The 22,511-nt window shown below is 43.4% G+C and overlaps 1 protein-coding gene across 1 annotated transcript; it reads right to left on the bottom strand.

Moving 5' to 3' along the window:
• Positions 1 to 10,396: 10,396 nt before the first annotated feature.
• LOC311117101 (hyaluronan and proteoglycan link protein 1-like) lies at positions 10,397 to 15,443 on the bottom strand (the record flags this gene model as incomplete). The annotated part of the gene is made up of 3 exons (XM_084192088.1): positions 10,397 to 10,649; positions 10,879 to 11,042; positions 15,341 to 15,443. 3 exons carry the CDS (start codon positions 15,441 to 15,443, stop codon positions 10,422 to 10,424), a joined length of 495 nt encoding a protein of 164 aa, XP_084048214.1. The 3' UTR covers positions 10,397 to 10,421.
• Positions 15,444 to 22,511: the final 7,068 nt, after the last annotated feature.

Genomic DNA, 22,511 nt, shown 5'->3' with positions numbered 1-22,511 from the left:
TAAATCTTTTGTCTTGTCCATTCATCCTCTGAATGGCATACATGCACAATCCATGTCTCAATTGTCTCAAGGCTTAAAAATCCTTCTTTAACCTCTCTCCTCCCCTTCATCTACACTGATTGAAGTGGATTTAACAGGTGACATCAATAAGGCATCATAGCTTTCATCTGGATTCACCTGGTCAGTGTATGTCATGGAAAGAGCAGGTGTTCTTAATGTTGTGTGTACTCAGTATAGAATTGATTCAATATTGTACATACAGGCAGTATGTCATGTGAATTCATTTTATGTAAAAAAAAGAAAAGAAAAATGCCACACATTTATCACACTCTATGAAGTGAAAGCAGTCACCTCCCGCAGTGGCTCTCCAGTGTATTCAAAAACATCAGTAATACCTTCATCGTAAAGACAATGGTTTTAAAAGGGAGTGTTTTTTAAAATGTTTAACCATTTTTATACATACAATGATAAAGAGGAAAATATAGAGTAGAATGAATGTCAGGTATGTGGGTGGGCATGTGCTGTGGCTAGGGACCTGACTCATAAGATAGAGGATAAAGTTATATATGAAGACATATCTGTTTAATTTATTGCATATATTACACCTGTTTAGTAAAGTTATACAATCCAGATATCTGAGCTGTTACCACGCTGTGCAGGGGGTTGACCTGTACCTGAGAATCACGCCAAACTGCTCTCAAAAGAACCAACTATGAGAAACATGCAGGTCGTGTTCCCCTACTCAGACGTTGCATGCATCAACCAATGGTTGCGTGCCAGATCATCAACTGTGCCGTCAGGCACCAGATTGCTATAACATATGTTGTTAGCTGATACGTAAAATACCTATCCAGGCACGTCTGAGCAGAGGAACACGACCTCAAAGACACTTGAACTATGACCTTTTAGAAATACAAGTTATTCCTTTTTCCGTAAGGCATAATATTGGTCCAAAAAAGAGAGTAGTTCAAATACTTTTTCAGTATATCCTGTTGCTATCATCTGTAAAATATCTGTATAAATCAATTGGTCGTGATTAAGCATGAACAACAGCACAAAGAGGACACGGTATTGAACGTTTATAGGCTAGTATCTCTGTTCCTCAGTGAGAGGATTCTGCTGCATTTGTCTTCTTTGTTTACTGCTTTCATCCATTCTGTTTGCTCTTCATGTATGTGTTTTATCATCCATGTGTGTTTCTACCCAGAGAGTGATGGGGATACTGTATCGGAGGAGGCAGAGGGAATGTGATTTATCAGAGAATACTTTGTCTGTTTTTATGTTCATGTTTCTGTTGTGTATGTCGCCAAAGACTCACTAATAATGTACCTATACACCATCCTCGGCTCCATCTCAACTTCTGCTGTCTGTGCAATAAAAATATGATAACAGATGTTATCCATGTGTATCAATATTCTCACGCTTCATACCTCAATGCAGAAGATTATTCATTACATGCAATTGAGTTTATTGAAATATTATACAAATATTGTCGTTACCTGCAATAAGTATTGACTACCAACAGAGGGAACCACTTTAGTTTATTTTAGAAAGTGGGGATGCATTCCAATGTCTAATGGCGTAAAGAGTCATGGCATATACTCTCACACAGTGAATGAACAAATGAATGAATGAAATGATTGAAGTGAGTGAATGAGTCTATCTTTCCTGTCTGTCTGTCAGTCCAGCCCTGCTGTGTGTTCAGGCAACAGCTAAAGGCTGGGTGGGGGATCCGAAAATAGCACTCTGCTCTGGAAACCAGCATGAAAATATGAACCGTCACCAGTAAAACAAAGTCTCACCCTCATGACGTCATCCAGCTCCTAAAATAATCTGCTGCTTTGACAGACATTTTTCGGTTACAACATCAATGAACAGAACAGGAATACCTTGAAAAGACGTGTACTTCTGTAATTAATAAAACTGGCAGGAAAACACTTTATGCAAATGTCCCCACTCTTTGGAAAGACCTACATTACTGAGGGCATGTGTGTGTGTACCGCTATCCTCCTACTATATCCCCTTCCCCTATCCTCCTACCCCTATCCTCCTACTATATCTCCTACGCCTATCCTCTTACTATATCCCTACCCCTATCCTCCTAGTATAACCCCTACCCCTATCCTCCTACCCCTATCTTCCTACACCTATCATCCTACTATATCCCCTACCCCTATCCTCTTACTATATGCCTACACCTATCCTACTATATCCCCTACACCTATCCTCCTACTATATCCCCTATCCTCCTCCTATATCCCCTACCCCTATCCTCCTACTATATCCCCTACCCCTATCCTCCTACCCCTATCCTCCTACACCTATCCTCCTACTATATCCCCTACCCCTATCCTCTTACTATATGCCTACACCTATCCTACTATATCCCCTACCCCTATCCTCTTACTATATCCCTACACCTATCCTACTATATCCCCTACCCCTATCCTCCTACTATATCCCCTACACCTATCCTCCTATTATATCCCCTACACCTATCCTCCTACACCTATCCTCCTACTATAACCCCTACCCCTATCCTCTTACTATATCCTCTACCCCTATCCTCCTACAATATCCCCTACACCTATCCTCCTACTATATCCCCTACCCTAGGGCTCCTACTATATCCCCTACACCAATCCTCCTACTATATCCCCTACCCCTATCCTCCTACTATATCCCCTACCCCTATCCTCCTATTATATCCCCTACACCTATCCTCCTACACCTATCCTCCTACTATAACCCCTACCCCTATCCTCCTACAATATCCCCTACACCTATCCTCCTACTATATCCCCTACCCTAGGGCTCCTACTATATCCCCTACACCAATCCTCCTACTATATCCCCTACCCCTATCCTCCTACTATATCCCCTACCCCATCCTCCTAGTATATCCCCTACCACTATCCTCCTACTATATTCCCTACCCCTATCCTCTTACTATATCCCCTACACCTATCTTCCTACTATATCCCCTACACCTATCCTCCTACTATATCCCCTACCCCTATCCTCTTACTATATGCCTACACCTATCCTACTAGATCCCCTACACCTATCCTCCTACTATATCCCCTATCCTCCTCCTATATCCCCTACCCCTATCCTCCTACTATATCCCTTACCCCTATCCTCCTACCCCTATCCTCCTACACCTATCCTCCTACTATATCCCCTACCCCTATCCTCTTACTATATGCCTACACCTATCCTACTATATCCCCTACCCCTATCCTCTTACTATATCCCTACACCTATCCTACTATATCCCCTACCCCTATCCTCCTACTATATCCCCTACACCTATCCTTCTACTATATCCCCTACCCTAGGGCTCCTACTATATCCCCTACACCTATCATCCTACTATATCCCCTACCCCTATCCTCCTATTATATCCCCTACACCTATCCTCCTACACCTATCCTCCTACTATAACCCCTACCCCTATCCTCCTACTATATCCCCTACACCTATCCTCCTACTATATCCCTTACCCTAGGGCTCCTACTATATCCCCTACACCAATCCTCCTACTATATCCCCTACCCCATCCTCCTAGTATATCCCCTACCACTATCCTCCTACTATATTTCCTACCCCTATCCTCTTACTATATCCCCTACACCTATCTTCCTACTATATCCCCTACACCTATCCTCCTACTATATCCCCTACCCCTATCCTCCTACTATATCCCCTACCCCTATCCTCCTACTATAACCCCTACATCTATCCTCCTACTATATCCCCTACCCCTATCCTCCTACTATATCCCCTATCCCTATCCTCCTACCCCTATCCTCTTACTATATTCCCTACCCCTATCCTCTTACTATATCCCCTACACCTATCTTCCTACTATATCCCCTACACCTATCCTCCTACTATATCCCCTACCCCTATCCTCCTACTATATCCCCTACCCCATCCTCCTAGTATATCCCCTACCCCTATCCTCCTACTATATCCCCTACCCCATCCTCCTAGTATATCCCCTACCCCTATCCTCCTACTATATCCCCTACCCCTATCCTCCTACTATAACCCCTACATCTATCCTCCTACTATATCCCCTACCCCTATCCTCCTACTATATCCCCTATCCCTATCCTCCTACCCCTATCCTCTTACTATATTCCCTACCCCTATCCTCTTACTATATCCCCTACACCTATCCTCCTACTATATCCCCTACCCCTATCCTCCTACTATATCCCCTACCCCATCCTCCTAGTATATCCCCTACCCCTATCCTCCTACTATATCCCCTACCCCTATCCTCCTACTATAACCCCTACATCTATCCTCCTACTATATCCCCTACCCCTATCCTCCTACTATATCCCCTATCCCTATCCTCCTACCCCTATCCTCTTACTATATTCCCTACCCCTATCCTCTTACTATATCCCCTACACCTATCCTCCTACTATATCCCCTACCCCTATCCTCCTACTATAACCCCTACATCTATCCTCCTACTACAGTGCCCTCCACTATTATTGGCACCCCTGTTTAAGATGTGGTCGAGGACTTCCAAAAATTCTCATTTTTTTTAAAACAACATAGAACCCAAATGCAAAAAAAGAGAAAAATCCAACCTTTTATTTAAGTACATTACTTTGGTGTAAAAAAAAAAATCACACATTTAGAAAAAAATAAAACTTGAAATCATGTGTCCCACAATTATTGGCACCCCTGATGTTAATACTTTGTACAACCCCCTTTTGCCAACAAGACAGCACTTAATCTCCTCTTATAACATTTCACAAGATTGGAGAACACAGAGAGAGGGATCTTTGACCATTCTTCTTTGCACAATCTTTCTAGATCATCCAGTGTCCTGGGTCCTCTCTTATGCACTCTCCTCTTTAGCTCGCCCCACAGGTTTTCGATTAGGTTGAGGTCTGGGGACTGAGATGGCCATGGGAGGACCTTGAGTTTGTGACTGCTGAACCATTTTTGTGTAGATTTTGCCACATGTTTTGGATCATTATCCTGCTGAAAGACCCAATGACGACCCATCTTCAGCTTTCTGGCAGAGGCCATCAGGTTTTTATTTAAAATGTCCTGGTAGTTCAAAGCGTTCAAAATGCCATGCACCCTAACAAGGTTCCCAGGGCCTTTGGAAGAGAAACAGGCCCACAGCATCACAGATCCTCCACCATACTTCACGGTGGGCATGAGGTGCTTTTCGGCATACTCATCTTTTGTTTTACGCCAGACCCACTTAGAGTGTTTGTTGCCAAAAAGCTCAATCTTAGTCTCATCTGACCAAAGCACACGATCCCAGTTGAAGTCCCAGTGCCGCTTAGCAAACTCCAGACGTTTACGTTTGTGAGTGTTAGTGAGAAAAGGCTTTTTCCTTGCATGCCTCCCAAACAGCTTGTTGGCATGTAGAGAGCGTCTGATGGTTGTTTTGGAGACTTTGTGACCCCAAGATGCCACTCTTTGATGCAATTCTGTGACAGTGAGCTTAGGACTTTTTTTTACTTCTCTTACCATCCTCCTCACTGTGCGTTGTGGCAAGATAAACTTGGGACCTCTTCCAGCCTTGTTTGTCACTGTTCCAGTTGTTTTAAACTTCTTAATGATTCCTCTGACTGTAGATACGGGCAAGTTAAGGCGAGTGGCTATTTTCTTGTAGCCATTGCCTGACTTATGAAGGTCGACACAAATCTGCCTTACTTGAATGGTGTGTTCTCTTGTCTTTGCCATGTTGACAAATGGGTAAGAGAATTAGGCCTCTGTGTCACGTCATATTTATACCCCAGGGAAACAGGAAGTCATGAATTACATATTAAAAGTTCCTAGATACCCTGACCAACTTTAGCAACTACAGAAAAATATATTTTTAAAAAAATCAATTAAAAATTTCAGCTGAATTGTTAGGGGTGCCAATAATTGTGGGACACATGATTTCAAGTTTTTCTTTTTCTAAATGTGTGATTTTTTTTTTACCACCAAAGTAATGTACTTAAATAAAGGGTTGGATTTTTCTCTTTTTTTGCATTTGGGTTCTATGTTGTTTTTAAAAAAAAGAGAATTTTTGGAAGTCCTCGACCACATCTTAAACAGGGGTGCCAATAATAGTGGAGGGCACTGTATATCCCCTACCCCTATCCTCCTAATATAACCCCTACATCTATCCTCCTAGTATATCCCCTACCCCTATCCTCCTACTATATCCCCTATCCCTATCCTCCTACTATATCCTCTACCCCTATCCTCCTACTATATCCCCTACCCCTATCCTCCTACTATATCCCCTACCCCTATCCTCTTACTATATCCCCTACCCCTATCATCCCACTATATCCCCTACCCCTATCCTCCTACTATATCCCCTACCCTTATCCTCTTACTATATCCTCTACCCCTATCATCCCACTATATCCCCTACCCCTATCATCCCACTATATCCCCTACCCCTATCCTCTTACTATATCCTCTACCCCTATCATCCCACTATATCCCCTACCCCTATCATCCCACTATATCCCCTACCCCTATCCTCTTACTATATCCTCTACCCCTATCATCCCACTATATCCCCTACCCTAGGGCTCCTACTATATCCCCTATTCCTACATCACTCAGCAATGATATACGCACATAGTTGCAAGTCCAGGTATTTTGGTTGTTTTCATGAGACAATGAAAAGCAAGGTTAAGTGTAATTATTTGTTTTATTTTCCTCTTGACTTTAGGTCTAAAAAGCTCCTAACATAGTTACAAACAATACTGCGACTGAGTAATGTTGTATGTACACAAAACTGTACAGGGATGAAAGGATTGCCTGGTTCTAGTTTTTTTCTTCAACTTTTGAAGAATTGATACATTACATGGTTTATTCTTAAAATAAGTAATGGACAGTTCCTGTACCAGACAAAAGGGGTTTGTCAGTAAAGGTTCACAAGGGACAGGTGACTACAGATGAAGAGAAGCATTGCTGATGTTTTCTGACAGATTTGTAACATTCCCTGACAAGCTCTCTCGGGTTCATCATCATCATCACTGTTGTGGCTCATGATTCATGGTTCAAAATGGTTCATCACTGTGCTTTGCTGGCAAGGGAAACAAGTAATATATATACAGTACCAGTGAAAAGTTTAGACACACCTACTGTCGAATAATAGTGAAGACATCAAAACAATGAAATAACACATATGGAATCATGTAGCAACCAAAAAAGTGTTATAAAAAATAAATGTTGATTAGTTTTTTAGATTCTTCAAAATATCTACCCTTTGCCTTGATGACAGCTTTGCACACTCTTGGCATTCTCTCAACCAGCTTCATGGGGTAGTCAACTGGAATGCATTTCAATTAACAGGTGTGCCTTCTTAAAAGTTCATCTGTTGAATTTCTTTCCTTCTTAATGTGTTTGAGCCAATCAGTTGTGTTGTGACAAGGTAGGGGGGGAATACAGAAGATAGCCCTATTTGGTAAAAGACCAAGTCCATATTATGTCAAGAACAACTCAAATAAGCAAAGAGAAACAACAGTCCATCATTACTTGAAGACATGAAGGTCAGTCAATTCGGAACATTTCAAGAACTTTGAAAGTTTCTTCAAGTGCAGTCGCAAAAACCATCAAGCGCTATGATGAAACTGGCTCTCAGAGTTACCTCTGCTACCTCTCAGAAGACCCAGAGTTACCTCTGCTGCAGAGGATAAGTTCATTAGAGTTAACTGTATCTCAGACTGCAGCCCAAATAAATGCTTCACAGAGTTTAAGTAACAGACACATCTCAACATCAACTGTTCAGAGGAGACTGCGTGAATCAGGCGATCATGGTTGAATTGCTGCTTTGAGAAACCACTACTAAAGGACACCAATAAGAAGAAGAGACTTGCTTGGGCCAAGAAACACGAGCATTGGACATTAGACCGGTAGAAATCTGTTATTTGGTCTGATGAGTCCAAATTTGAGATTTTTGGTTCCAACCGCTGTGTCTTCGTGAGACGCAGAGTAGGTGAACGGATGATCTCTGCATGTGTGGTTCCCACCGTGAAGCATGGAAGGATGGTTTGGGGGTGCTTTGCTCGTGACGGTGTCAGTGATTTATTTACAATTCAAGGCACACTTTACCAGCATGGCTACCAAAGCATTCTGCAGCAATACGCCATCCCATCTGGTTTGTGCTTAGTAGGACTATCATTTGTTTTTGAACAGGACAATGACCCAAAACACACCTCAAGCCTGTGTAAGGTGAGTGATGGAGTGCTGCTTGATCTACACCATCTTTGCGTTTAGTGTTGCTCTTTTGTTGTCCTAGGTTTAATTGAACAGAAAAGGTAAGTGCCCAAAGGTATCAGTCCAATTATCAGAAGTTGTACTGGGTTGTTCTCAGTCCAAGCATGTCCTTCAGGCTATGGCATGACTAATCCATCATCATTATCTCCCCTCCCTCCCCTCCCCTCCCCTCCCTCCCTCCCTCCCTCCCTCCCCCAAATCCATCTTCCCTTTCTGTTCCTGCATAGAAACAACAGATTAAATAACATGAACCTTAAATATGCGTAAACTATCCCCGTATAATTACAGGTCCCAGATTACATAAAAACATGGATTTTGTCTCACACCCCGTGTTTTACAGTATCTAAAAAGAAAACATCACAGTTTTTATGTTTTTTTCATACCACTTACTTCCTCCACATGACCTCCCTCTCTCCTATCTCCTATCTCCTCTCCCCCATATCCCTCTCCCTCCTTCTCTCTGTAAATGTAATAGGTTCTCTAGTGTGTGTGTGAGTGTATTGGGTTCTCAGTTGTGGCCTTTGAGGCAGTAGACTCCATACAGCTTCTGTTTCTTGTCGGGGTAACCGTTGAACCTCACAGCAGCTTCCGCTGGGCTGCAGCGCCTGCGGGGGCGGGTGATAGGGTAACGCACGCTCCCATCAGCCAACCAGCCGGCGTCACAGCGGTCGTAAACCAATAGCTTCCAGGCGGCGTACATCTGGCCCACCTTGGCAATCTGAGCACCATCCTTCTGACACGCACGCACAGCCTCGTCATACGTCAGCTTGGAGGGGTGGATCAGGTAGTACAACAGCCCTGAGATAGGGAGAGAGGGAGAGGGTTAGATACACACACACACACACATTCAACCCCCCTCACCACACACACACACACTCCCCTCCCCCCTCTCACCTTTGTAGTTGGAGGTAAAACAGAACACGTCATATCTGTTCTTCTCCTTGTCTCCGAAGCCGTAGTTGCGGATCCCCGGGACAGTGTTCTTGCCCCCACAGGGTTCCCTGGGGGTGGTGATGGGATACTGGACGGATCCATCACTCAGCCACCCTGCGTTGCACCAGTCCAAACCCCCACGCCACGCCTCATACAGCTGGTCAAACGACGCCACGATGGAGTCCTGATCGCGACACGCTCGCTCAGCCTCGAAGAAGTTCAGGTTGTAACGACCCAACCGAGGGAAGTAGGGGTACACAATACCTGGGAGGGGAGAGAGGAGTAGAGAGGGAGAAGGCGGGAGATGGCGAAGAGAGAGGAGAGGGGAAAGAGAGAGAGGGCAGAAGAGAGGGGAGAGAGAGAGAGAGGGAAGAGAGAAGAGAGGGGAAAGAGAGAGAGAGGGCAGAAGAGAGGGGAGAGAGGGAAGAGAGAGGAGAGGGGAAAGAGAGAGAGGGCAGAAGAGAGGGGAGAGAGAGAGAGAGGGAAGAGAGAGGAGAAAGTCAACATCCCAACAGCAATAAATAAAACATCAATTTGCTTTGGATTTTATGTCCTCACTTAATCTCTCTTTAAACAAAACATGAGTTGTAAAAAGACAAACTGTAATAGCTAAACCCCATTACCTTATATAAAATCCTACTATTTCTGTTCCAGTGTTGTGTTAGTGGGTGGTGTCTGTAGGTCTGTAGCTCCAGGCTGTAGATTGCCAATGGTTGATCATTCTCATATTTAATGGAGCAGGTCTGGCTGGGTGATGTATGGAGTTATACCCTGTTCCATGGAGGAAAGCCAGGAATGGAAATCTAATTGATGAACTCCATTACTCTGGCCTGACTGTGTGTGTGTGTGTGCGTGTGCGTACATGCTTGTGCATGAGCGTGCTTGTGTGTGCACGTGCATGCGCATGCCTGTGTGTGTTTGTGCACGTGCGTATGTGTCCCCTGACAGTCCTCCTGGGTAGTCTCAGCTCGTGGTAATATATAGCCAGAACCCTGGGACAGCTAGACAAGGACAGGCTGCTACAGAGTTTCCACAGTAAATAGACTTTATCAACAGGACACAGTCACTTTACCACAGCCCAGTCACTTAAAATAATGGTTCTCCCAAAAAGTTAGTCAGACATTTCCATATCTCAAAAGTGATCGGAAGGCACACTGAGTGCATATTAAATGCTAACTGTGTGAGGACATACTTTCAGTGTGTGTGTGTATGTGTGTCTACGAGCATGCATGCATGTGTGTGTTACCTTGCAGGTCCAGAGACACCACGCCCGTTCCGTCTTCCAGCCCGTCGATGACCTCACACTTATATCTCCCATAATCCTCCAGTGTGAGCTCTGTGATGACCAGCGACGCATCGGTAGGAGCCGAGTCCTGTAGGTAGACGCGTCCATGGAAACGTCCGTAACTCCGCTTGTGGAAACCCATGGCAACGAACACATCCACCTAGAACAACACGAAGAAGGATTTGTAATTGATGTCATCAGTTGGCTCCAATGGATACTTCCTGGACTATTTTATGACATGGACTATCCCCCATAGTGCAAAACTTTTGACCAGACCTGTACATTATCTGACTCTGACCAAAAGTCCTGCATTATGTGGATGGAAAACGAGGTTTGATTCGAATAGTACCCTGGTCTATTTTATGACATTGGTTCTAGTAGAAACCCACCTCTTTGAGGTAGTCTGAGGTCAGCTTGGTCCATTTGATCCTCAGTTTGGGGTTGGTGGGCAGTGACGCATCTCTGTGGAACTTACAGGGAAGGGTGGTGTTTCCCCCCTGCCTCGACACCACCTTGGACTGCTCCGTCACCACAGAGAGCCGAGAGCCATTCTCTGAAATAGAGGGGTGGGTTATACAATTAGTAATCGAGGGGTGGTTCTCTCTACCTATTTCCCTTGCTCTACAGTATGTCTCCCTCTCTCACTAGCTCAGCAACAACAACACTAACCCATTGTTTTGTTCTTTGTATCTAATCAACAAATTGGCTGGTTTATTTTCTCTGAATGGTATTTAACCTGTTATCACATTATCCCATATGAAACTGATTAGCAAGAACTGGGCATGGAAGCAGATGCTTGCTCAATAGCTAAATAGTTCCCATCCCTGTTTTTCCGAAGCACATGAGCGCAGTTGTGCAACCCTGTCACAAACACGGTGATGATGTAACTTTTTTAACATTGTGTTATTGTGCAGCTTGTTTTTACAAACAGTTCTGCATTGTAATTGTTTAAACATTTGTAATGTAGCTTGTTGTTGAATGTTGATGTATTGACAGTGACCGGTGTATTAGGAAAATCTGTAGTCAATATCAGGTTCCAAACATCTGGCCTGTCTATGAGAGAATGATTGGTTTATTATGATGTCTATAGATATAGTAATAATATGAACTACTGCCAGTCACGCATAATACAATTACTCCAGGTATCATTAACATGTATTTAAAGTATACTTCAAACACATTCACACCCAACCACACACTAATTTGTTTTCAACTAAATTGCTACCAGGTATCAAAGTCACTTTTAGGGCTCTATTCAACCTGTATCGCTGAAGCGTTACAGATTACGCGATAGAAATGTAAAGGTCATTTCCGATTGATCAGTGTTTACCGTGAATGCAGTCTCTGCAAACGTGGGAACATTGCCTTTAAATGTCAATCACGCTGTAACACTAACCTTCCGCGATACGGATTGAATAGAGCCATTAATATTCTGAAAGTTTATGAACACCCACCCTTTCCTACTTTAAAACAGACTCTGGTTCCAGGGTTTTCTTCTAATCCAGCGTGACTGTGTAGTCCTCCATTAGCTCATCATGTGTTTGATGTTTACCTAATCCTCTCTTCCTGGTGTGGAGCAAATTGATAAGTCTAATATATCTAGAGGCACTATGTAAACAATGGAGTATCCTCAGCCAACCTGCTCGGTGATGTCACCACTGGCAGCGTCGTTGGGTACACAAAGTCTTACTGGTACATTTACGCCCTGTAGTCTTACTGTGTGTGACAAGCTTGACTTCCCTTTCCAATCACCCACCAGGAACAACTCTCACTTTTGCAAAAACAATTATTGGTTTCTACTTAAATGTAATTGACCACCAGAGGACGTTCATTTGGGCCTCAATGTGGCACACACAATCAATATAAGAAGTGACTCTCGTCTCTCCTGTCTCCAGAACATGAAGACGTTCCAGATTTCCAGCTGCTGTTAGAAGGGGAAGTTTAAAGCCCCTGCTGTGTGTTCCTCTGTAGTATGACCCTCAGACCTCGGACATTCTCCAACCCCCATCCCGCAGCCCGCAGCCTTAACCTGCATTACAAGCTGTCTTTCCTCACAATACGCAGCATTTGGACAGGACAAGACTGTCTGAGCATCCCAGGGTCTCACCTCATCTACACAAAGCGAATAACACTCTCTGTGGTGGTTCTATTTGATTGGAACACATAATCCATGCTATACTGGCTGATGGTGTAAGTAACGTTGATTATTGAACCACAGTCTGTCTGTTGAGTAACCTTTTCTGAGACTTGAAGACATACATTAGCTCCCCGGGGTATTGCCTTGCTTTAGTTCAGCAGACTAACAAAGTCTTGAAGCATGTAGGAGACCCAGGTTCAAAGCCAATCGTTCTCAATAGCACATTGATCCTAGGTCTGAGTGAGTTAGCAATTCCACCCTCCAGCCAGGTCAGTGAATCTGCCTCCTGAAACTACGATCGATGCTGAAGCTAATTTCTCCACAATAGTTGAACAGAACTGCTTACCACACACACAGAACTGCTTACCACACACACAGAACTGCTTACCGCACACACAGTACAGTACTGCTTTAGCTGGAGAGCTGCTTCATCCATACCACTGCTGGTACCACACACTACCACAGTACTGTATGTGGTAAAACAGCCTATATATTGTCACTCCAAAGACAGTCCAGTAGCCAATACACAGTCACAGCACCTGGTTTTAAACATGACACCAACAGTGACATATCTGCCCTGCAATCTGCCTCTACAGCCCCAATAAAGAGAGATAGTTGATAGGTTATCACGCAGAGCAAACAAGACCCCACATAATTGCCCAATGTTTTTCATTCAACAGTTGCAGTGCATGAGGATAAACACACACACATAGAGAGACAAGATGATACTATGAAACTACAGGCAATATTTCAGGAGTATGTATTAGAGCTGGGACGATAAACCGAAAATTACAGACACCGACATTGCCTTCCTCTTACTGAAGCATTTTGCTGACTTTGGAAAATGTTGATTTTGCTAACCAACGTTCCTGTAGATAGTTCTAAAACCATTATTTGATCAACAGTAATAGCCATGCATTATGTTGATTCCTGCTATGAAAGTATCTATGAAAATGCTATGAAAGTCCCTGTTTCACTGTCATCTGCTGGCTCTCACTCCCTCTCCCCACTGTGCACACGGAAGAGGGTGAGATTCTGAGAAGGACAAGCATGCATGTGCTGTTAATCAAAATACTATTACGGGACAAAAACAGCTTTCAAAGCAACTACTGTTGTTTTAGTTACAGAGAGGAGAGTCGCAGCTTTCTGTGAGTATATCATTTATTTCTCCCCTCTTAATATTGAGTACATGGCATGGCTCCACTTTACAACTGGAGGAGGCTGTAGTTAGTATGGTTTTAATGCGCCCACGGAGCCGAGCTGAGCACGCCATGTGCAGAGAATAGACCTACATCAAGTAGCCTCCCACTGGGCACAGACGTCAATTCAACATCTATCCACGTTGGTTCAACGTAATTGAATTGAAATGACGTAGAAACAACGTTGATTCAACCAGTGTGTGCCCAGTGGGCTAGGCCTAGTGCTGTAATGCCTTTGTAGGACATTAGCCTACAATTACTGATATACTGAACAAAAATATAAATGCAACATGTAACAATTTCAAAGATTTTACTGAGTTAGTTCATATGAGGAAATCAGTAAATTGAAATAAATTAATTAGGCATTAATCTATGGATTTCACGACTGGGAATACAGATATGTGTCTGCTGGTTGCAGATACCTTAAAAAAAGAGGTAGGGGCGTGGATCAGAAAACCAGTCAGTATCTGGTGTGACCACCATTTGCCTCATGCAGAGCATTGATTGTGGCCTGTGGAATGTTGTCCCACTCCTCTTAAATGGATGTGCAAAGTTGCTGGATATTGACGAGAACTCGAACACGTTGTCATACACGTCGATCCAGAGCATCCTAAACATGCTCAATGGGTGACATGTCTGGTGAGTATGCTATTACATGAGGTGATGGCGGCAGATTAATGGCACGACAATCGGTCTCAGGATCTCATCACAGTATCTCTGTGCATTCAAATTGCCATTGATAAAATGCAATTGTGTTCGTTGTCCGTAGCTTATGCCTGCCCATACCATAACCCTACTGCCAGGATGGGGCACTCTGTTCACAACATTGACATCAGCAAACCGCTCGCCCACACAACGCCATTTATGTGGTCTGTGGTTGTGAGGCTGGTTGGACGTACTACCAAATTATCTAAAACAAGGTTGGAGGTGGCTTATGGTAGAGAAATTAACTTTCAATTCTCTGGCAACAGCGCTGGTGGACATATGTGGCATTGTGTTGTGTGACACATTTTAGAGTGGCCTTTTATTTATTACATAGGACCAACACTTTATATGTTGTGTTTTTATATTTTGTTCAGTGTAGATTAATCAATTAGCCTACATGGCTATCTAGCAAAAATATTGTATCCTATTTTGACAAGTTGCACATCAAAATATCATTAAAGCATTTCCTAGATATCTGGGATGAAATAGCTTATTTTTTTAAATCATAGGCTACCATCTCAGTTGTCTTACTAGGCACTGGAAAAACGTTTCTAGAGCCCTGCCGCTAATGTAAAGTAACTATCCACTGAAACGTTTTTATTATTGTAGTATTTGTTGTTATCGAGCAAAATAGCTCCATTTACCGCAATATTACTTTTTGTCCGATTTATCGTTATCACAAAAACAGGTGAATGTATCGCGATATGTATTTTGTCCATATGGACCAGCACTACTGTGTATCATAAACGAAACAGAGACAGTTGTAAGACTATCAATGCAGATGGAAGTCACACACACACTGGTGTCTACCTTGAACGTAGATGGTTCTGTAGTGCTCCAGATCAGGGTATGCTGTGTCAAAGTTCTCTGCTAAGCTCAGAGAGACCAGGGTACAGATCAGCACAGGAAGCATCTTCTGTCTCTACACTGGGGTCTGCTCAATGGGAGGGGGGAGAGAGGGAGAGGGGGAGAGAGAGAGAGAGAGAGAGAGAGAGACAGAGAGACAGAGATAGAGAGAGAGAGAGAGAGAGAGAGAGAGAGAGAGAGAGAGAGAGAGAGAGAGAGAGAGAGAGAGAGAGAGAGAGAGAGAGAGAGAGAGAGAGAGAGAGAGAGAGAGAGAGAGAGAGAGAGAGAGAGAGAGAGAGAGCGGTGAGGAGTTAGTCAAACGGTGGGGAAAACAATATCACAGAACAGCTGGTGGTGAGACAGAGAAAAACACACACAGTAAGGTGCTCATTACCAGGATCAAGTAGAAAGTATAAAGATAGAGAAAGAGCGGGTCAGAAAATCCTCACATACCAGCAAACACACCTGCCGCCATGAAGGGTGTTTTTGTGTGTGTGTGTGTGTGTGTGTGTGTGTGTGTGTGTGTGTGTGACCTGAGAAAACTAGCTTTTCTCAATGTCATCACTGTCATCATCACAGTCATGATAACTACAGTAGTCATTATCATTATCATGATCTTCAATGTCATTATCACTCATCATCTCAATCCTTTTCACTATCATAAGCATCACTCAACATTTTTCCCACTATCACACTCCTATCAACATCATCATCTCTTTATCACAGTCATGATCACTATAATCATCTATAAGGTATCAATCTCACATATCAGTATCTTTATCACTCATCACAATCACACACACTGTAAAGGGGTTACCATGAATCTGACAGTATCTTACAGCCAGTTTGGAGGCAAATACAATGTTGTAATATATTCAGTACACCTACTGTAATATAAATACGGTATCAAAGCAAGTACTGTGTAATGACAATACAATAAGAGGTGTTTGTATTTCACAGTATTTTACTGTAATTACAAGGGATAGGTGTAAGCAGGTTGGCTGCCAGGTAAAGTGTTTACACCTTACAGTATCTTTATGAATATATTGTGTTTTATACCACTTCTAGAGGCCTTAGCTTCTCAACTGGCAGGGACTACAGGACAAAACAGACCAAAAGGACATGGCAAAATGCTCAACCAGGTTTAAAACTAGCTGTTACTCTAATCTGTTCCCTATACATTTTAAATTGATGGCGCACTATAACCACATAGGAGTTAAATTGGTACAGCATTCTCACTCACGGGTGCAACAAATATAGCCTCTTACAAGGCACGCCTCAAAATATGTTAATGACCCAGAAACATCAATTCCATGCACCCACTAGTGGTCAAAAGGTTTTTGGCACTCCAAAGATATGGTACAGTACTGTCTTCTGTGGGGTGGAATTACAGTACCATTCGAAATACAACACGTTTTTTACTGTTGATAATACCTAAAATGACTATAAATTACAGCTCTCCGTTACAGTGCAGTGCATAACCATAGAGCAATACTTAATCTTGTAGAACAGAGAGAATCTTTGGAAAAGCGAGTGCATTCTACACACACACAGAGCATACAAACACACAGAGTACTGAATACTATATACACACAGAGTACTGTATACTATATACACACAGAGTACTGTATACTATATACACAGAGTTCTGTATACTATATGAACAGAATACTGTATTTTACACACAGAGTACTGTATACTATACACACAGAGTACTCTATGCTATATACACACAGATTACTGTACACTATACATACACAGAGAGAGGGTCATACCACATCCCAAGTAGCCAGCCGGAGGAAAAAACTTTGCCAAACACACTTTTCCCTCTTCAGCCCTGTCCTCAAAGACATACACACACACACACACACACACACACACACACACACACACACACACACACACACACACGCACACTGCTCACACACTGCTCTCACACACACATCCCAAAACGAGAATAGGAGAACTCACCATCTCAAACAGAGTACACACACGCTCCTTTCCCAACTCCCATAGAGTGTGTGCGAGCACAGCCATGCAAAGCAGCATGTGTGTGTGTGTGTGTGTGTGAACGAGAGAGAGCAGTGTGTGTGTGTGTATAAGTGCTGTGTTTGTGAGCAGTGTGTGTGCTCCTCTCCTGTCTGCAGTCACTCTGATCCTCTATTTCCTTTCTCTTCCTTCATTCCCTCCCTCCATCCCCTGGTGCTGACGTACTGGCTGACACTGCCAGGTAGAGCTTCTGCAGTCAGCTGAACACTGCTCTACAGAGCACACACAGACACACAAACGCACAGATACTGTATGCACTTACGCACAGACACACACCCCTCTTTTCCCCCTCCCAGCCTGAAAAAAGTAATTAAGCAGGTCAGCGGGATGGGGGAAGTGAAAAGAGAGAGAGAGAGAGAGAGAGAGAGAGAGAGGGGGAGAGAGAGAGAGAGGGGGAGAGAGAGAGAGGGGAGGGGGGGGGGGGTTATGAGATGACCTTTCCTCAGGGAAGGAGAGAGAAACTTACAGCAGGAGAGTCTCCTCAACTGAGTTCCCCTCTGCAGGAGAGAGAAATTAAGTGTAAAATAACTGAGAGAGATAGAGAGGAGAGAGAGTGATGGGAGATAGAGGGGCAGAGAGGGAAAGGAGAGAGAGGGGCAGAGCAAGAGAGAAGGGGAGAAAGAGAGAGGTAGAGGGGCGGAGAGAAAGCAAGATAAAGAACAGCTCTGCAACAGTATAAGTGATGTAGAGGACTTAGTACCAATTAGACACACTACATTAGTCAGCCTGTTAGCCCTAATACAGCTACATTAAACACACATAGTCCTCAAACAAACACAAACACAAGTGTGTATGTGCGTGCATTCGCCTGTGTTCCCAATCACAACCGATAACCCTGAGAGCTCAAACACACACACACGGCATGTGTATTTCTGACTATAGCTGATGTCACTGGTGCAGACATTCCAATGGCCTATCTGTGTGGAGAGTAAACATGGCAGGAGTGTTTTACGGGCCGTGTGTGTGTGTGTGTGTGTGTGTGTGTGTGTGTGTGTGTGTGTGTGTGTGTGTGTGTGTGTGTGTGTGTGTGTGTGTGTGTCCCTCTGCTGTGATGCTCTAATGATGGAGTTTTGTTGTGAGTGTTCTCCTGAAGAGTCTACAATGACTGACAACAATGACCAGGATGTGATGTCTACATTGAAGAATGCACTGACATGGTACAGGTACAGCTGTAGGGGAATATTAGAGGGATGTGGTGGCAGCCAGGTCGCTTAAGATTCACTGCAAAATTCAACGTCCATCCAGGTAAGCAGGATGTCGGGAGATGACTTCCAAACTGGCCACTAGCGGCACCGGTGAGCGCTGTGGATGGGCATGACGGATGGGTGTAAGCCGTGAGCTTTGAGGATCACGTGATCAATCCCAGTGCTAGGACTCATTCTTTTTATTTAATTCTTTTTTTTTTACCCTATCCCAAACCTTAAAGAGGCATTCAGCAGTTGAAACAATAACAAAGCTACTCCACACCCGTTTCGGTAAAAAGCTGAGGAATAGGGCTGAAGAAATGTAACCACTCTCAAATTCAATGACAGAGCTATGGATGCAAGGACGTACCCTTCATGATATCAAAATTACTGTTTTAACCATCTTTTGAGGCTAAATAGTGTTTGTTTACATTTACTTTGTTTACAAACATTGTAGTGAAACAAACATATATTTCTGGTTCTGATGGGGTATGACAGTTGATCTAAGCGCATGAGGCATTTTTAAGTTATATTCTTCAAGAGTCAGTGGGTACATTTAATGAATTTCTAAGTTAAAAAATGGATGAAGCAATTGCAGATTGACCCTTTAACCCTTACCTTAACCATTCGGAATGAATGCCTAAAGATTACCTTAGAAATGTTTGGACAAACGTAGGATGGATTCTGCAGTGAGACTGTGAGAGCGTGCTGTGTGGGGGAACAGTTGGAAGGCTGTCGGTCAGTCTATTCCTGGCATTGATTCAATAACATCATGTTCAGTTACGACACCAAGCAAGCGATTAGAGGTACGGGCACCACAATGATCAGTCCAGAGTAAGCAGAGAGAGAGAAAGCCATCCCCTACAGAGAGATGAACCTGGAGAAGAGTCCCCTAAGCAAGCTGGTCCTGGGGCTCTGTTCACAAACACAAACTTGCTTTGGCAATGTAAACATATGTTTCCCAAGCCAATAAAGCCCCTTAAATTGAATTGAATTGAATTGAGAGAGAGAGAGAGAGAGAGAGAGAGAGAGAGAGAGAGAGAGCGCGAGAGAGAGAGAGCGAGAGAGAGAGAGAGAGAGAGAGAGAGAGAGAGAGAGAGAGAGAGAGAGAGAGAGCAATTAGACCCAACAAAATCATGAGAAAACAAAAAGATAATTACTTGACATATTGGAAGGAATTTACAAAACAACAGAGCAAACTAGAATGCTATTTGGCCCTAAACAGAGAGTACACAGTGGCAGAATACCTGACCACTGTGACTGACCCAAAATTAAGGACATCTTTGACTATGTACAGACTCAGTGAGCATAGCCTTGCTATTGAGAAAGGCCGCCGAAGTCAGACCTGGCTCTCAAGAGAAGACAGGCTATGTGCACATCGTTAGAACACTGCATATAGACATAATATGACATTTGAAATGTCTTTATTCTTTGGAACTTCTGAGTGTAATGTTTACTGTTAATATTTATTGTTTATTTCACTTTTGTTTACTATCTACTTCACTTGCTTTGGCAATGTTAACATACGTTTCCCATGGCAATAAAGCCCTTAAATTGAAATTGAATTGAATTGAGAGAGAGGGAGAGACTGTGTGAGAGAGAGACTGTGTGTGTGTGTGAGTGTGAGTGTGAGAGAGAGAGAGAGAGAGAGAGAGAGAGAGAGAGAGAGAGAGAGAGAGAGAGAGAGAGAGAGAGAGAGAGAGAGAGAGAGAGAGAGAGAGAGAGAGAGAGAGAGAGAGAGAGAGAGAGAGAGAGAGAGAGAGAGAGAGAGAGAGAGAGAGAGAGAGAGCAATTAGACCCAACAAAATCATGAGAAAACAAAAAGATAATTACTTGACATATTGGAAGGAATTTACAAAACAACAGAGCAAACTAGAATGCTAAGGACAAAGACACACAGGTGCTCATTGCAAGGATCAAATCCAAAGTATACAGATGATGTCACAGTAATCTAAGTGCTGGGTGGGTTCCTATTTAACACTCAACTCCGGCTGTCACACACACACTCACACGCACTATTAACTGCCACATGACAAACACACAGAGTAATGGTTAATTCATTAGAGACTGGTGTTTACAATGTCCTCTTTACAAGAACTAAAGCACCCTTTAGCATTTAAAAGGATAGTTCACCCAATGACCAACTTACTGATTTCTTCCCTTTCCTAAAGTAGATGGGCCAACGAAGACAACAATCCACACTGGGCACAGATCGCCTCAAAGTAAACTATCCCTTTAAAGCTTTGACCCTTTCACAACACACACACAAACACACATACAGACACACACTTAGGTGGATTGCACAAACACGTCCTAGCACAAACTCAAAGCAGACTGCATTGGAGCGCCAAGACAAATCTCTCACTGTTGAGGTCACCCCCAATCGCTCTGACCCCCACCTCTGGGCCCCTGGTTTTGGCCCTCTCCTCCCTCCATCCCCCCTTTGACCCTTGGGTCCATGCTATCTAGCTCTGCATCTGGCAACCCACAGCACCAGCAATAATATGATTTGGAGAGACATTGTTTCTGTCCTTCCTGTTTTCTACTGAGTGCATTATAATGAAACAACAATAATATAATTAACAGCTGGTCTGAGCAGCTCTGAGCCAACTGTACAGTCAGGGCTTTGAGCACTTTGAGACGCACTACGTAAATTCAATCCATTAGCTATCAACTCTGAATCAAATTAAATAAAACTTGAGGAGTGTCACAATGCACTTCACAGACTTAAAAGACAGGGGTTTATGCTAACGAAGAAGACACCTTGGCTGTGTGAAGGGACAATGTATTTCTATGAAGTAGAAAGCTCCTTGGTGTGGGGATCTTGAGGAATGTCCCATCTGGAGTGATGTCTGATGTCTTTATTTTCACATAACCTTGTGTCTGAGAGTGCCGTCCCCGTGTCCCACAGTAGCTAACGCATATCAGGCTTTCTATAGAACACCATAGTCACTCAGAGTATTTGTGTATGTGTGCACAAACGTGCGTGCATCTGAGTGTGGCCTCAGCCACTAAGACAGACATTAAATGCCCTAGACTCTGATTGACGGTGGGTAACCAGATAGCGGGTCGGTGACATAACATTCTGACTGGGCACTGACTGACTGAGTGTCCTCCATTACTGGTCCTTTATGACTGTCATCAATATGTCACTCTGAGAGTCCACCTTCAGAGCTCCTTAACACGTTGGCTACATTCCAGAGGTTGGAGGAGAGAGGAGGGTGACCATGACACATCCAGTGACGAATGACTAGAGCAGACCTTATTTATGACCAAACACACATATGGCAGAGAGGACTATTGACCCTCACTGATCCTCTCTCAGGGGGACATACAGGCTAGTCATAAAACAGACTCTCTGGCTGCAGTTATAGACTGTGGAGTCTTTCTCAACACACACACCCCTTGGGAGTCTGTCCAGGCGGCATCAAGACCAGTGCAGCAGAATGACATGCACGCCCCAACAGTAACCAGCTATAAGGACATCCTGATAGACTGTGACTGTGAGAGTGGGATCCTGCGGTTCATCACTGAGCTGATAGATTTTCTGATGACTCCTCTGAGAGGAGTGACGGACACACACACATAGGAGTGGGCGATATACCGGTTTGATAGTAAAAACCGGTATTGTGCCGCGCCATGATATGGATTTAGCAATATCATGGATACCGCGATTTATTCAGAATTCATAAATTCGAATTTTGCATCAATATTTTTTTGTTCCAAATTTCAACTGAGTGATAGTACTAAGTAGCTACATCTTTTTTTTTTTTTTTTTATCCAACCTTTCTTGGTTCTTACGAATAAAAGAATGTATGTTAATATGTTGACCTATTTTTATGAGCGCACGTCGCATGCACTTGTTGCACGCATGTAGTGCTAGCAACAAAGAAGTGTGCAGG

This window comes from Coregonus lavaretus (assembly GCF_964263955.1).
Source record: "Coregonus lavaretus genome assembly, contig: HAP1_SCAFFOLD_401, whole genome shotgun sequence".
NCBI lineage: Eukaryota > Metazoa > Chordata > Actinopteri > Salmoniformes > Salmonidae > Coregonus > Coregonus lavaretus.
The sequence above is the reverse complement of the archived record's forward strand: the minus strand, read 5'-3'. Positions and strand labels throughout refer to the sequence as shown.